Source organism: Perca flavescens, chromosome 1 (genome assembly GCF_004354835.1).
Source record: "Perca flavescens isolate YP-PL-M2 chromosome 1, PFLA_1.0, whole genome shotgun sequence".
In the NCBI taxonomy this organism is placed as follows: Eukaryota; Metazoa; Chordata; class Actinopteri; order Perciformes; family Percidae; genus Perca; species Perca flavescens.
Window position 1 is genome coordinate 8,544,145 of NC_041331.1, and position 15,018 is coordinate 8,559,162.

Sequence of the window (15,018 nt, forward strand, 5' to 3'; positions counted from 1 at the left end):
AGGGGCGGTAACCCACGAACACCGTGGTGGACAACGGTGGTCAGGGAAGCCGTCCGACTGAAGAAGGAGTCTTTCCGGGATATGTTATCCCGGAGGACTCCGGAGGCAGTTGCAGGGTACCGAAGGGCCCGAAGGGCTGCAGCCTCTGCCGTGAAAGAGGCAAAGCAGCGGGTGTGGGAGAAGTTTGGAGAAGACATGGAGAAGGACTTTCGGTCGGCACCAAAGTGCTTCTGGAAAACTGTTCGCCACCTCAGGAGGGGGAAGGGGAACCATCCAAGCTGTGTACAGTAAGGATGGGACACTGTTGACCTCAACTGAGGAGGTAATAGGGGCGGTGGAAGGAGCACTTTGAGGAACTCCTGAATCCGACTAATCGCCCTCTATGTTAGAGGCAGAGCTGGAGGATAATGGGGGATTGTCGTCGATTTCCCAGGCGGAAGTCACTGATGTAGTCAAACAACTACACAGTGGCAAAGCCCGGGATTGATGAGATCCGTCCAGAAATGCTCAAGGCTCTGGGTGTGGAGGGGCTGTCCTGGTTGACACGCCTTTTCAACATTGCGTGGAAGTCTGGGGCGGGTGCCAAAGGAGTGGCAGACTGGGGTGGTGGTTCCCCTTTTTAAAAAGGGGGACCAGAGGGTGTGTGCCAATTATAGGGGTATCACACTTCTCAGCCTCCCTGGTAAAGTCTACTCCAAGGTGCTGGAAAGGAGGGTTCGGCCAATAGTCGAACCTCGGGTTGAGGAGGAACAATGCGGATTCCGTCCTGGGTCGTGGAACAACGGACCAGCTCTTCACTCTCGCAAGGATCCTGGAGGGAGCCTGGGAGTATGCCCAACCGGTCTACATGTGTTTTGTGGATTTGGAGAAGGCGTATGACCGGGTCCCCGGGAGATACTGTGGGAGGTGCTGCGGGAGTATGGGGTGAGGGGGTCTCTTCTCAGGGCCATCCAATCTCTGTACAACCAAAGCGAGAGCTGTGTCCGGGTTCTCGTAGTAAGTCGGACTCTTTTCAGGTGAGGGTTGGCCTCCGCCAGGGCTGCGCTTTGTCACCAATCCTGTTTGTAGTATTTATGGACAGGATATCGAGGCGTAGTCGGGGTGGGGAGGGGTTGCAGTTTGGTGGGCTGGGGATCTCATCGCTGCTCTTTGCAGATGATGTGGTCCTGATGGCATCATCGGCCTGCAACCTTCAGCACTCACTGGATCGGTTCGCAACCGAGTGTGAAGCGGTTGGGATGAGGATCAGCACCTCTAAATCTGAGGCCATGGTTCTCAGCAGGAAACCGATGGAATGCCTTCTCCAGGTAGGGAATGAGTCCTTACCCCAAGTGAAGGAGTTCAAGTACCTTGGGGTTGTGTTCGCGAGTGAGGGGACAATGGAGCGGGAGATTGGTCGGAGAATCGGGCGCAGCGGGTGCGGTATTGCATTCAATCTATCGCACCGTTGTGACGAAAAGAGAGCTTAGCCAGAAGGCAAAGCTCTCGATCTACCGGGTCAGTTTTCGTTCCTACCCTCACCTATGGTCATGAAGGCTGGGTCATGACCGAAAGAACGAGATCCAGGGTACAAGCGGCTGAAATGGGTTTCCTCAGGAGGGTGGCTGGCGTCTCCCTTAGAGATAGGGTGAGAAGCTCAGTCATCCGTGAGGAGCTCGGAGAGAGCCGCTGCTCCTTTGCGTCGAAAGGAGCCAGTTGAGGTGGTTCGGGCATCTGGTAAGGATGCCCCCTGGGCGCCTCCCTAGGGAGGTGTTCCAGGCACGTCCAGCTGGGAGGAGGCCTCGGGGAAGACCCAGGACTAGGTGGAGGGATTATATCTCCAACCTGGCCTGGGAACGCCGATCCCCAGTCGGAGCTGGTTAATGTTGCTCGGGAAAGGGAAGTTTGGGGTCCCCTGCTGGAGCTGCTCCCCCCGCGACCCGACACCGGATAAGCGGACGAAGATGGATGGATGGATGGATTTAATGTAGTAGTTTTATGTGGAGGGAGCACTGCCATACTCCAGTTGAAAATAGCCTTTTAAATGCAACATTGTCAGCAACAGGTAATACGGTAACTAAGGAGACAATTTGGCCTTGTGATGTGCAAACAAGCTGTGGATCAAATTCATGCCGATGTGAAGAGTGGTTCATGTGGATTTCAAAAAGGAACGTAAAAGTAGTAAAGTATATTTAAAGATTAGGGAAATTAGTTTGGGTGTACTGTTCACTAACTTGCCTTAATAACCTAACCCTTAACCGCTAATCTCCACCACCAGCAGAAACTTAAAAACAGCGGACGTAGCATCAGTAAGGTCACCCTTTGGTTTGTGGACTACCATTTTGAAGTTGTAAGTTTATTTGATTAGGACAATGCACATTAATCAACATTTCTGTGAATGTGCCAGTGTTAGCCACTCAGCTAATCTTCAACTGTAGTCCTAGTTACCTAGCATGCATGTCTTTATGGTGGGAAGAAACCAGAGCACCCAGAGGAAACCCACGCAAACACGGGGAGAACATTCAAACTCTACACTGAAAGGCCTGGAATGACCTGGATTTGAACCCAGAACCTTCTTGCTGTGAGGCAGAAGTGCTAACCACTGAGGTACTGCTAATGGGTATCATAGCTTCCCGGCCCCTGGCAAGTTTGAAGAAGGAAACATGGAGGACCACATGTATTCTAAATCCAAATTTCAGGAACAGGAGTCTTCTTCACCCAGAAAAAGATATTGAAAACCGCAAGACACTGGCTTTTTGAAGCGTGAAGGCTACTGTAATTGTAATACGTACTTTGAACTGCGTGGTGCGAGAGTTAATTGCGGTATACAATCTCAACGTTAGATGGGAGAAATTCCTACACATTGGACACAAATGGACAAAAATAAGCATTAAAAACGCTGGGGTTGGATGGAATTCCATCAGAACTTCTTCTACAGTACATTGACATATTAGGACCTATCATTTTACAAGCTTTAACCTTGGCCATAGAGATGGGTACTTTTCACCAAGTTTTTATACCATCAGGTTTTATACCAAAGCATCACGCTACAGACAATGTATGCAGATTATTTCATGTAATAGAAGCCAGAAACCTTCCAACAATGGCAGCAGTTTTATCAGTGGACGCGGAAAAGGCTTTTGACCGCCTAGAGTGGAACTAATTGTGGCAAGAAATGGAGAGGCTTGGTTTGGGGGAGAAATTCATTGACATGGTGCGTACTTTATATACGAATCCCACGGCCATAGTCTCAACCAATGGCTTGCATTCTTAGCCATTTCTCAGTGAGCAGGGCTCTCAACAGGGATGCCCGCTCTCCCCCATGCTATTTGCGATCTCTCTTGAACCGTTAGCCCAAGCCATAAGGCAAAATAAAATATGTAATGTCCAGATTAAATCCAATAACAGCTCAATATCATTATTTGCAGATGATATTTTGTTGTACATCTCTGATCTTGAGGACTCTATTCAAAAAATTCTTAAGATCTTCAACAAATTTGGCTCAATCTCTAGCTATAAAATGAATTGGAATAAATCTAATCTTCTTCTATTGAACAACAGGCATGTGACATCAGCTCTTAGTGGTACAATACCAACCCAAAGCAAAATTACATATTTGGGCATCATCATACATGCATCACTACATTGAGTGGTCCAGGACAACTGTGAAACTATGTTAAGTAATGTTCAAAGGGATCTGGCCAGGTGGACCGCGCTGCCCTGCGGTCCAGGATTGCTGTTAAAATGAACATAGCTCCCCGTGTGAATTTCTTAAGTTCAATGATCCCCTTACCCCCACCAATACATTTCTGGAAGTAACTTGATACTTTCATTTGGCAATATATTTGGAACAATAAACAACCTAGGCTAAAATACCACAAACACTGGAGGCCTGGCCCTCCCCAACTTTAAAATGTATCACAAGGCCTTTCAGCTACAGGCCCTTAGAGTGTGGATGGACCCCTCATCTACAGTTCCATGGAGAGGAATAGCGCAAAACCTCATTGGAATTCTAAGACTTCCAGACCTGGCCTTTGCAGGTGTTTGTCCAAAAAAGTGTATGCTAACCTATGGCCCCAATATCACCAATACATTGGCCAACTTTAAACAGGTGGAGGAGTACCTGCGCTACACCAATAAGTGGCACGTGAATACCCCAATATGGCACAATACACACTTAATGTCTGGTAACAAACCTTTTGCTTGTAAGCAGTGGAGGGACAGAGGTATTTATACTCTAGACCAGTTATTCAATGAGAAAGGTATGTTGAGTTTTGAAGACCTGAGAGCTAGTTTTGAGGTCCCCAGGACATCCTTTTACCTATATATATTTGCTTAAGATCAGCCCTAAAATGTCTTGAGTTGCACCCAATGATTAAATGTTTTGTTGATTTCCCTGTAAGAATTAGTGTCCAAGAATTAATCTAAGCTGTTGTAAGTATCTATAGGAGAACTCCCAATAGTAAAGATATGGGAACGAGAGCTGAGCCCTGAGGGGAACCCAATTAATTGGGAGGCAGTTTGGGGCATTTTCCACTGTTCCAAGAACCCAAATCACCAGTAGATCCACTTCAACATATGCCATAGGACATATTGGACTCCTCAGAAGAAAGCCATTCCCACTCCCTATTTTACGTTCCGTCAACCTGAATAAACTGGAACTTTCCTGCATATGGTCTAGGAGTGTGAACAGGTGCATGAGTTCTTGCATAAAACAACATCAGTACTATCTGATGTAATAGGATATTTAATTCCTACTGACCCGATTGTTTTGTTACTTGATGATGACTCTAAATTACACCTGCACGAGAGAGAGAGGAAGATTTGGCTAGCCGGCTCAACTGCAACCCCACTCGCTTTGTATAAAATAGTGGTTAGCATATTTTCTGCCACAAGAACTAGAGGAGAGTGATTAGGCAAGTTGTGATTTCTGTTTGTTTGTTTGTTTGTTTGTTTTGTTTTCCTCGATACCGCAGAGGGTGGGAGGTGGGAGAGGGTTTTTGCTCTTGTTCAATTTGTGTTTCTCTGTTCTGTGCACCATCTGATATTACCTGGCACATATTGTGGAATTTGTTCTGTATGTTTGAATGGTGCTAATAAAAAATGTATCAAAGTTTTAGATGAAAACACGGAAAAACCCCAAAACAAGTTGAGGTCTATTTTAATGTACACAAGGCCATGGTTAGCATTGCTAAGCCTCTGTCATGAATGACAGGTCCTAAAGCATGCCCTGCTTTATCCTCTATTTTAAAATAAATGTGAAATGAACATCATGCTGTATTGAAGAAGACTTGAAACTAGCGATTGATACCATAAACTCATTGTGAAAAGGTTTACTGAGGTAATAAATCAAGTAGTCTCATTTTCTCATACACTATAGAAACAGACTTCTTTTTGGAACCAGTGGAGTCCGCCCCCTTCTGGAAATTAGAGAGAATGCAGGTTTAAGGCATTTGCTTCACTTTTCAGGTCTGGAAGCTATGTGCATTATTTTTACAGTCTATGAAAAGAAAACACAAGCAGCCAATCTGACCAATCGCAGTTCTGATTGTCTCTCTGGGTATTTGTGAATTATAGCTGCTGTAGCTATGACTTGTAGTTACATTTTGGAGAAAGCACACGTCAGCATGGCATAGCCTACGGTAATCCCTTAACGTAGAAGTATAAATTCAGGATGTTATCATGACCCATCCACCCTGATCTCCTCCCTCTGTGGACTTTATTGCGCTATAAAAACGTCACACTGCATCTTCGTTTATTTCTGATGGACAACAGTCAGAATTTCTACTGCTACTGCTGCTATAGGACTTTGTCACATGGATGTAAACAAATGAGAAAAATAATGAAAGTAAAATCATTGCCCAAAAGGTGCGCTCACTTGGTTTTGAGACTGTCAAACCCAAGAAGAACAGATGTCTAAAGCAACAGATGTCTAAAGCAACCTATGTTTACCTTCAGGTGACACTTTATGACTGTCAGTAGGCACAGGGGAAGTAATGTGACATTGGGTCAACAAAGCATGTGACTTTAACAGAGTTTGTTTCTCATTACCTATCAACAGTCAGCGTTGATTTCTTTTAACCAAGATCGTGACCTTTCCTTTACAAACTAGTTTTTGTTTCTAAACTAACTTTCACCATAGTAGTGAACAATTCCAGTTTAGAAGGAAAAATGCCAATACAGGTCATTGTTGATTGTCTGCTTGTGCTTCTTGCTCTGTTGGGCTTCATTGTGGTGATGTTCAGCCATCAACTTGGGGAGTACGATGTTATCTTAACTGATAGAAATGATGGACAACTACAAAATAAGACTTGAGATGTAATAATAATTACGCATTCAATTTAGATTACTTGTTTGAAGCTATCAGAATATCTGTTACCTTTACAATGGCAGATTCTGTTTTCATTTCTGACTCAAAATAAACATTTCTGTGACTAGTTGGTACGTATGGCTACATAACCTGCCAGCTCTATTTTCAGTAGACAGTCCCTGACAGCACTGATAACCATTTGGTAGACTTTGGTGATTTCAGTGTTGTCACCTCATTGTGTCCATCTGTACATAGTTTGTCTCTGCTCTGTGAGCTGCTCCTACCTGGAGCAAATAAATATTATCTATACCTATAACTATACCATCACTGTAATGGTATGTGTCCACTGGCTGTGTCAATCCCATGCTTCCCATTCATTGTCTATGTAAGCATTCTGGTAGGGTTGTGGCGACTTTTGAGAAGCGTGGCGTCAAGTTGCCTGCTCCTCATTTGCATAAAGTTGAGGTCCAGGCTAATTTATGCAAATCAGGGGTGTCCAGCTTGACTCAGCGGCTGTCAAAAACTCACGAAATTATAAAACTGACAGTTATTGATCTAAAATGAAGACAGATTCAGCAGCTGCGTAGCTTATTTCTCGCATAAGTCTTTTTCAGGAAGACATTTCAGTAAATTCTTTTTGTAAAATAAGAGAGTTTCCAAATGAGTTTTGAAATCCGGGAGCAGACCCAGCCCCACCTAAAGCATTCATCTAATCAGGTGCTGCCATCGTGGTTGTAGGAGGGTGGAGCCTGTTTTTTGTTTGCTTGTCAGTGGTCAGGGAAGAGAAATTGATTGTTGCTAATGGCAAGCCCATCAAGCATCAGATGCATCCAATGCTGGCAAGCGTGGCGATCCCTGCCGTCAAAAAAACCCGTGTACCATAACACACATACGCACTTACGCAGTCAATGAAAACGGGCTACGAGACTATTGGAACTGTTGCTATTAGCACCTAATTATTTTTGAATGATTGAACAGAGAGCAGTATATACAGTACATAGTAGTAAATAAAGAGATTGACTATTTCCACTGACAATAACTCAAAACTCCAGCTCATTGTTCTCTGCTGCATCTCAGGTTCCAAATCTATTTTCAGCAGATGTGTATAAAGTACTAGAGACCCATACTTGAGTAAAAGTACAAGTGCTCTATCAAAAAAGTGACTTGAGTAGAAGTTGAAGTGCTCTTTAAGCACCACACTTAAGTAGAAGTACTAAAGTATTCAAAACATTTTGTACTTAAGTATTGCAAGTAGTTTATTTTAAAATGTACTACTCAAGTACTGAAAGTAAAAGTACAAGAATTGTGTTATGTAATTATTAAAGAAAGCAGTCAAACTTTGAATATCATATTGTTGGAGTTCAACTTTTTACTTTTTATTAAGACGGTGCATTACAGGCAGTCACAAGCTGTACTTGGCTGGATGTGAAGGAAGTTTCCGAAATAAACCCAAAAACAGATACAGCTTTTTAGTACTTAAGTACAGTAGTGAAGTAGTTCTACTTTGTTACTATACAGCTCTGATTTTCAGATCTCTTTGCTGCTTGTTGTATTTGCTGAACATTGACTCCCTATCCCTCCATTTTCTTCTCTTTTCAACCCTTACCTTCATATCTGCTTTCTGTCTCTATATCAGCTGACCAGAGATGAGAGAAGTGACAATGAAGAGGAAGAAGAGGAAGAGAGCAGCCTGACAGAGGATGAATGTAAGGACCAGCACAAGCTTGGCAATGGATTGGCTGTTGGTGAAAAGGAGGACAAGAGAAACGGCTTTCAGTGCTCGTCTCCACCAGAGAACATCTGCCGGTCAAAGTGTACTGACTTGTGCTCAGTATGATCACTAGAGCCAGAGAGATGTGAGAAATAGAACAATGGCAAATACATTTCATACAATATGGACCAAAAAATAAGTTTCTTCAGATGCTGGAACACAAAGCCCAGAAAATTGCTTGCTGTTTTCACAGTGCTTTGAACTGCACACACGTACAGCGAGAGACTTTAGCCATATTCGCACAGGACTAGTATTACCAGGGGACCTCATGTGATTTACAAATAGAAGAAATGAAATGTAAGACTTTTAAGGCCTTATTTTGGAACTTTTAAGACCCCGCGGGTACCCTGGCGAAATATGGTGGGTAATTAGTGGTGGAATTTTTACGCAACAATTTACAGACATGGCAGATTTGCACAGGATTAAGATCACAGACGACCTCTCTAATTATTGTAGTGGTCCTCAGGTATTACTAGTCTAATGTTAATAGGGCTTTTAAGATGTTTTTGGCTCTCCCTCTGTTCCTCCCTACAGTGTTGTGAGTGGCAGTACTTGCAGACCAGCTAAAATAACAAAACACAATCCCCACTATGTGCTCATCACCACATCTATTTTTGTTTTCTATTGTTAGAAAATGTGGTAAGTGCCACCGTGAGTTCCCCCAGGACAATTCAATTTCAATTCAATTCAATTTTATTTATAGTGTCAAATCACAACAGGAGTTATCTCAGGACACTTTACAGATATAGTAGGTCTAGACCACACTATAATTTACAAAGACCCAACAATTTCCCATGAGCAAGCATTTGGTGGGACAGTGGTGAGGAAAAACTTCCTTTTAGGCAGAAACTTGTGCCATCTGCCGGTTGGGATACAGATATACAGAAATATGATTCATAATATTTATAGCAGTTGGTGTGATGCACTGTGGCACTTATAGTACCAATAAAGATAATAGAACTATGACTAAAAATAATAGTTGTAGGAGGGCAGGGCGTCGAGCAGGACCATGGCAGCAGCTGCCAAAAACAATCTACCTGAACCCCAAATCTGTGAAAAACACAGACACGACGCTCACAGATTATGTCCTTTTATATACTCGACTGCTCACACACTTTTAACATTAGGGCTGGGACTGGGTATTGTTTTTTTTTATACTGATACTGGTGGTGATACTGTAAATTCAATACGGGTTCCTGATTGATACATTTTTCAATACCAATTTTATCAAACTCCATTGTAACAGAAAGATTTACAACATTACGGTACAATTTCTTTTCAGCTCTTTTACACCTATGTGACACAAACTGTAGTCCAGCCTCTCAAAATACAACACACACACGTGAGCCCCGTCTCTGTGAGTAGCGAAGTGTTTTTCCTGGATGCCTCTATGACGTTTAACGTTAGACAACCAATCAACAGCATTATTAGAGCTTGATACAACCATGCTGCATGCTTATTGGCTCACTGACACTGATGAGATTTACTCCTTTAGGTATTGAAAGTTGGTACTGAATGACGAGGCATTTTTCGATACTCGATACTATGGAGGCAATTCGGTTGGTACCTAAAACTGTTTCACCGTGCGCTTCTGCTTGCCTGGCTTTTTTGGTGCACGTGGTCCAGTTGCTAAAAAAATTCCCCGGCACAGTTCAGTAAATAATGTTTGATGGGCCGGCATGGCCGTCTGGCCTGGGTGTGGCAATCATCAAGGTCCAACTGCATTAAAAGGGAGATAATTATTCATCAACAAGGACCAGCTGTGTCAACTCACCTGGTACGCACACACACACACACACACACACACACACACACACACACACACACACACACACACAAGGTTTTACAACACAAACTGTATATTAGCATACTGTAATAGATGATATTGAAGTTTTCCCAATGTAAAATATTTTAGGGAGTTTTCTCTTGCCTAACATCACTCATGCTGTGCCAAAGAATTATATGAAGTATGGCTGCACCATATGAGGAAAATATGCAATATGTGATAACGTTATTGAATATCGTGATAACGATATTACTTGCAATACAGTAGATAAAGTGCACTCACTTCTGCCTTTCTGCTGCTTTAAGTATTCTGCTAAAATACAACAAACTGCTTGTTGAATTTAAAACAAATGAAAGGAAATATTGTTTCCAACATTATGTCATTGAACAAATTGAACATTTCTTCTCCGATTGCCTACAAGTGTTACTACTCTCTACTAAACTGAAAAAAACAGGGACGGAAAACTGCTTGTAGTCTTATTTATTATATGGAATTACTGAGTGTTGATGATATGATTGATAGTTGGCGAAGTCCCTGGGAGGCATGGGCAAACATTTCAGCAACATAAAAAAAGAATGAAGGTAAAGTGAGTATAATGGAGCAATATGAAGTAGATGTTTTATGGGAAATGCATTTATCTTTTGTTTGTTTTATCTCACATCCCTACATTTGCTGTGGGTTGTGTTCTGTCAGATCCATAAAGTGTATAGTTTTGACATTTAGCAAGTAGTCTTAAACACTGAACTTTGTGTAATTTTTATGCAAAAGCAATAAAATTGTGATGAGAATGAGTCTTCTTGTGACGTAATTTCACCGTTTCCCACAAGATGGTGGTCATCACCCTGATCTTTTCTGTCAAATCATGAAGCAGAATCAGGCTGCTTACCACACGTGCAACAGAAAAAAGGAAACAATTTCTGGCTGGATTGAATGTTTACGACTAAATGAGTGGGATCAGGAATACATTCTGTGAATAGTGCTTTGATATTCATATTAAGAAGGGCTGTAACTAACGATTAGTTTCATTGTTGATTAATTCTTGATTATTTCCTTGATAAATTAATGTGTTTGGTCAATGAAATGCTAGAAAATGTGGATCAGTGTTTCCCAAAGCCCAAGATGTCTTGTTCTGTCCACAACTCAAAGATATTCAGTTTACTGTCACAGTAAAGAGTGACCAGAGTGGTTGTCTGTGGTTGGATTTCTGTGCTAATCATGGATCGTCTATAACAAACACCATGTTCGAACGTAGGGATGCTCGTAAGTGTACTTGGTACCAGAGCACCCTAAGCCGAAGGTCAATGATCGATTTTATAATCATTTCATCTGATCTGAGGCCGTATGTTTTGGACACTCGGGTGAAGAGAGGGGGCGGAGCTGTCAACCGATCACCATCTGGTGGGGAGTTGGGTCAGGGGGTGAGGAAAGACTCTGGACAGACCTGGTAAGAATTTCAACTCACACCTCCAAGCGGAGCTTTTCGTGCATCCCAGTGGAGGCTGGGGGCATTGAACCTGAGTGGACAATGTTCAAAGTTTCCATTGCTGATGCTGCGGCGGAGAGCTGTGGTCTTAGGGTCTTAGGTGCCTCATCGCTGCTTTTTGCAGATGATTGCACTTCTATTAAATCTTTAGTGCGTAACTTTAGTGTGTAAAAATAACTACCTCTTCTGAAGAGTCCTTTTTTTTATCCTCTGTGTCGTCTTTGGCTACTAGCAACTGTCTGGAGGAGGGGTGGGGGCGTGTGCGTGATCACGGAAGGCTGTATCATGTGGACGTACCGACAGGGCTGTTGTTGTTGTTACTTAGAATTCCTCATGGGGCGACAGAAACTACGCACTATAGCAGCAAAGGCTGAGATATCCTGACTGTTGGTCCCTAGTATCGACACTGGATTCTACATTTTCCGTAATGTAGTCTCGCATGGCCAGACCTATCTCCACAGCGCTGCGGATGAAGACCAGGCTAGTCCACACAATATTCCTGGTTAGGAATAAATGGTCAGGGGTTGTTTGCATTTCTTTAAACCAATCACAATTGTCACTAAGCTCCAGACGTGGTAACGGTGGCTCTGGAAAATAGTCTCAGGAAGGAACTTCCATTGGTGGAACATTTGCACTCCGCAAAGGAAACGCCACATACTAAATATTACCAGAGAATTTCTAATAAGGGGAGAACTTTCACTCTTGGGATACTTACGGCTTCTGAACTGGTTGCAGTTCCACTCTGGTTCCATATGAGGGTGCTCACAGGCGAGTGCAGAATGAATGGAGGTCTATGGAGCTATACCCCTCAACATTTTCTCAGGATATAATTTTTTTTCTAGTAATTTGAATGTTTGCATTTGAAAGGGCAGGCTAAGAAAATACACACTGTGTCACGGCCCACCGGCCGTGACCCTGGCCTCCTTCATGGTATGTGTGTGAATGTAGTTTTTGTGTTTTTTTTCTCTTTTGTGTGCCTGCTGCGTGCTTGGGTGTGTTTTGTTTTGGTGTCCTTCTCTGTGTTTTTGCGCTCTTCCACATCCTCTGGAAGCCGATGGTTTGCCTTTTTGCTAATCTGCCTCCTGTTCTTCTGTCTGCAGTTCCTTGTCACCTGGAATATTCCCTGCACCACCGCCCAGCTGTCTGCTTCACCAGTGTACTGGATCTTCACAAACCCTATAGCCGGCTCGCTTACACCCACTGCTCCACCATCTGCACTCGCCTGTTTTTTCCACGTACAATATCCAATAAAACCTCACCTTGTTCATTCAACTCACCTCGTCTGGGTCTGCATTTGGGTACCTGTTCACGAGAAACCTGACACACTGCTGGGTGTTAGATTTTTTTTAAAGTCACTTTTTTGTTCTAAAAAGCCTTTTAAAATGTAAATGACGTCATACACATTGTACAGCCAGAGATACTGCTTTACGGCAAGCTCTGTGTCACTTCCCTTCATTGCATCAACAACACAGCTGACAGGTTAGGCTCTCCCTGTTAATACACATGCTAGAAAGAGGTTTGCTGATGTTTAAAAGACCATGCTGACATTCTGGTTCCGCTTCGGATGCCATCAAGCGGGATCTCCGATCGTAATCAGTCCTTCACTGATCAATCAGCATTCATTAGCAGAATGCTAGCGTTAAGGGCAACAACGACTCAACCTGTAAGAAATTGAAAGGACATAAGTACTTGTTCATTCAACTTTCGACCTATAATCCATGTTGAATTTAACAAAAACTACAATCAATAATTACTAATATCCACAAAACCAAATCAGATAAGGTATGTGTATATATATATATATATATATATATATATATATATATATATATATATATATATATATATATATATATATATTATCTGATTTGGTTTTGTGGATATTAGTAATTTTTATCTCCCAGGCCTGGTTGTGCACCCTGTGAATTTAAGCAAGAAATATAAATGATAAGTGTATGTAACATGATTTTACTATTATATTACAACAGGGGTACTTCAGTCACACCTAGAAGAAGAGAAACAAGTTTGCTTTGTATCAATTAAAAAAATAACATATTTAAGTTGCAAATAAAGCATATCATTTCTTGATCTGTTTTATTATAGTGGTGAAATTGTACTTAACAGACTGGGTCCGTGTACTTTTTCGTTCATTCGATTTTCATTTCATAAACAGGTATTATAAAAACAAAAAACAAATGGTTATTTGATTTTCGTTTGAAAATACGAAATTTGAAATTGAAATACAAGGCGTTTTTTCCTTTTCATGGTCAAAAGGGGATGGGAGAAATTTAAAATATGCTGTGATTTTCATTTTCTATTTCATATAACAAAACAAAAAAAACACTTGAAAATAGAAATTTCATATTCAGAGACCGGATGTTGTCATTTCCAAGGCAACAGCGCCAGCCTAGCCTACCAGTGTTGCTTTCAGCCCAGGCTAAAATTACTTTGGAAACCTATACTCTTGATAATGCTTGGGGGGAAATTTTATTTCATAATGTCACATGTATTTATTACCCTCTCTCCCTGCCTCCCTCTGACTCTCTGTCTCTTCCCGCCGCAGACAACTTCGCCCTAAGAGAGTCAAACCAGCTGACTGAGGAAAAAGAATTTCAGTTGACGGCTGTAACGGTACCTTTACGCCACCGTTAACAATCCCAGCAAACTTTCTGTTGCTGCCGTTAAACTTGCTGATCTGGCAGAGAGTCACCGGCGGTTCATAATCAGATCATGGGGATCAGACCTCCGGTGCTGGGTCTAATATTCTAATATTAGCTGCTGCTGCAGCTAGCTAGCAGCTAGCCACCAGCCCTGTGACCTCGGTCCCTGCGGTTCGCTGGCGTTATAAGCTCTAGCTGAGCTGGGAATCTGCTGCGCTTGTGATTTATTCATATTTTCTTTTCTTTGCAGTGATATGCTATAATGCACTGATGCCAGGCAGGCTTGCTGCTGCTTTTAGTCAGAGTCTGTGAGATAACAAAACTTAATAAAATATAAAATATAACGTGCATATAAATAGACGGAATAAATAAAAGTCCCCGGAAATAAATATAAGTTAAACATATGTATTTAGGCTATTGAACTATAATGACTAGCTAATGCCTATATATGTATAGCCTCATTTATGTATTTCATGTTCTATTTCATAGCCATATTTATTATGTAAAGGGTGGCAAAAAACAGATGATCAGTCGCTTAGGAAGTTATAGGCTACAGTTTCCCTCAACTGCAGCTGGGACATTCTAACGCTTAATGTGAAAAAGCTTAATGTGGTTTAATGTAACTAAACAGTCAGTTATCAGTCACATAACGTCCATAATAATTGGACTTTGGTTTAGATTTTTTGACAGTTTTCAGTGGTTATGAGGAGCAATATGAGAGAGAAATTTGGTAAACATTGATCATTGCTTAGGTACATTAAACCACATTAGACTTTTTCACGTTAAGAGTTAGAATGTCCCGGCTGCAGTTGTTTTTTAATACCCGTTTATGAAATGAAAATCGGATGAACAAAAAAGTACACAGACCAGACTGATATGAATTCATCATTTTCAGACTAATGCTATATGAAGGAATGAAGACTAAATTCTGATGAACAACACAACAGTGATGCAAAAACTGACACAAACAATCCAGTTTCTGGTGTTCTTTCAGTTATATTACAGTTTAGGTTCTACTACTGGCTCTAA

General features: G+C 42.0%; 1 protein-coding gene across 1 annotated transcript in view; it reads left to right on the plus strand.

The window, feature by feature from the left end:
* Window positions 1–8,126, plus strand: part of cers3a (ceramide synthase 3a) — a 34,188-nt gene extending 26,062 nt beyond the window's left edge. The window contains exon 11 of the mRNA XM_028576957.1: window positions 7,926–8,126. Coding sequence (XP_028432758.1) covers window positions 7,926–8,126 — 201 coding nt within the window. The remainder of the gene's footprint in view (window positions 1–7,925) is intronic.
* The last annotated feature ends 6,892 nt before the right edge of the window (window positions 8,127–15,018 follow it).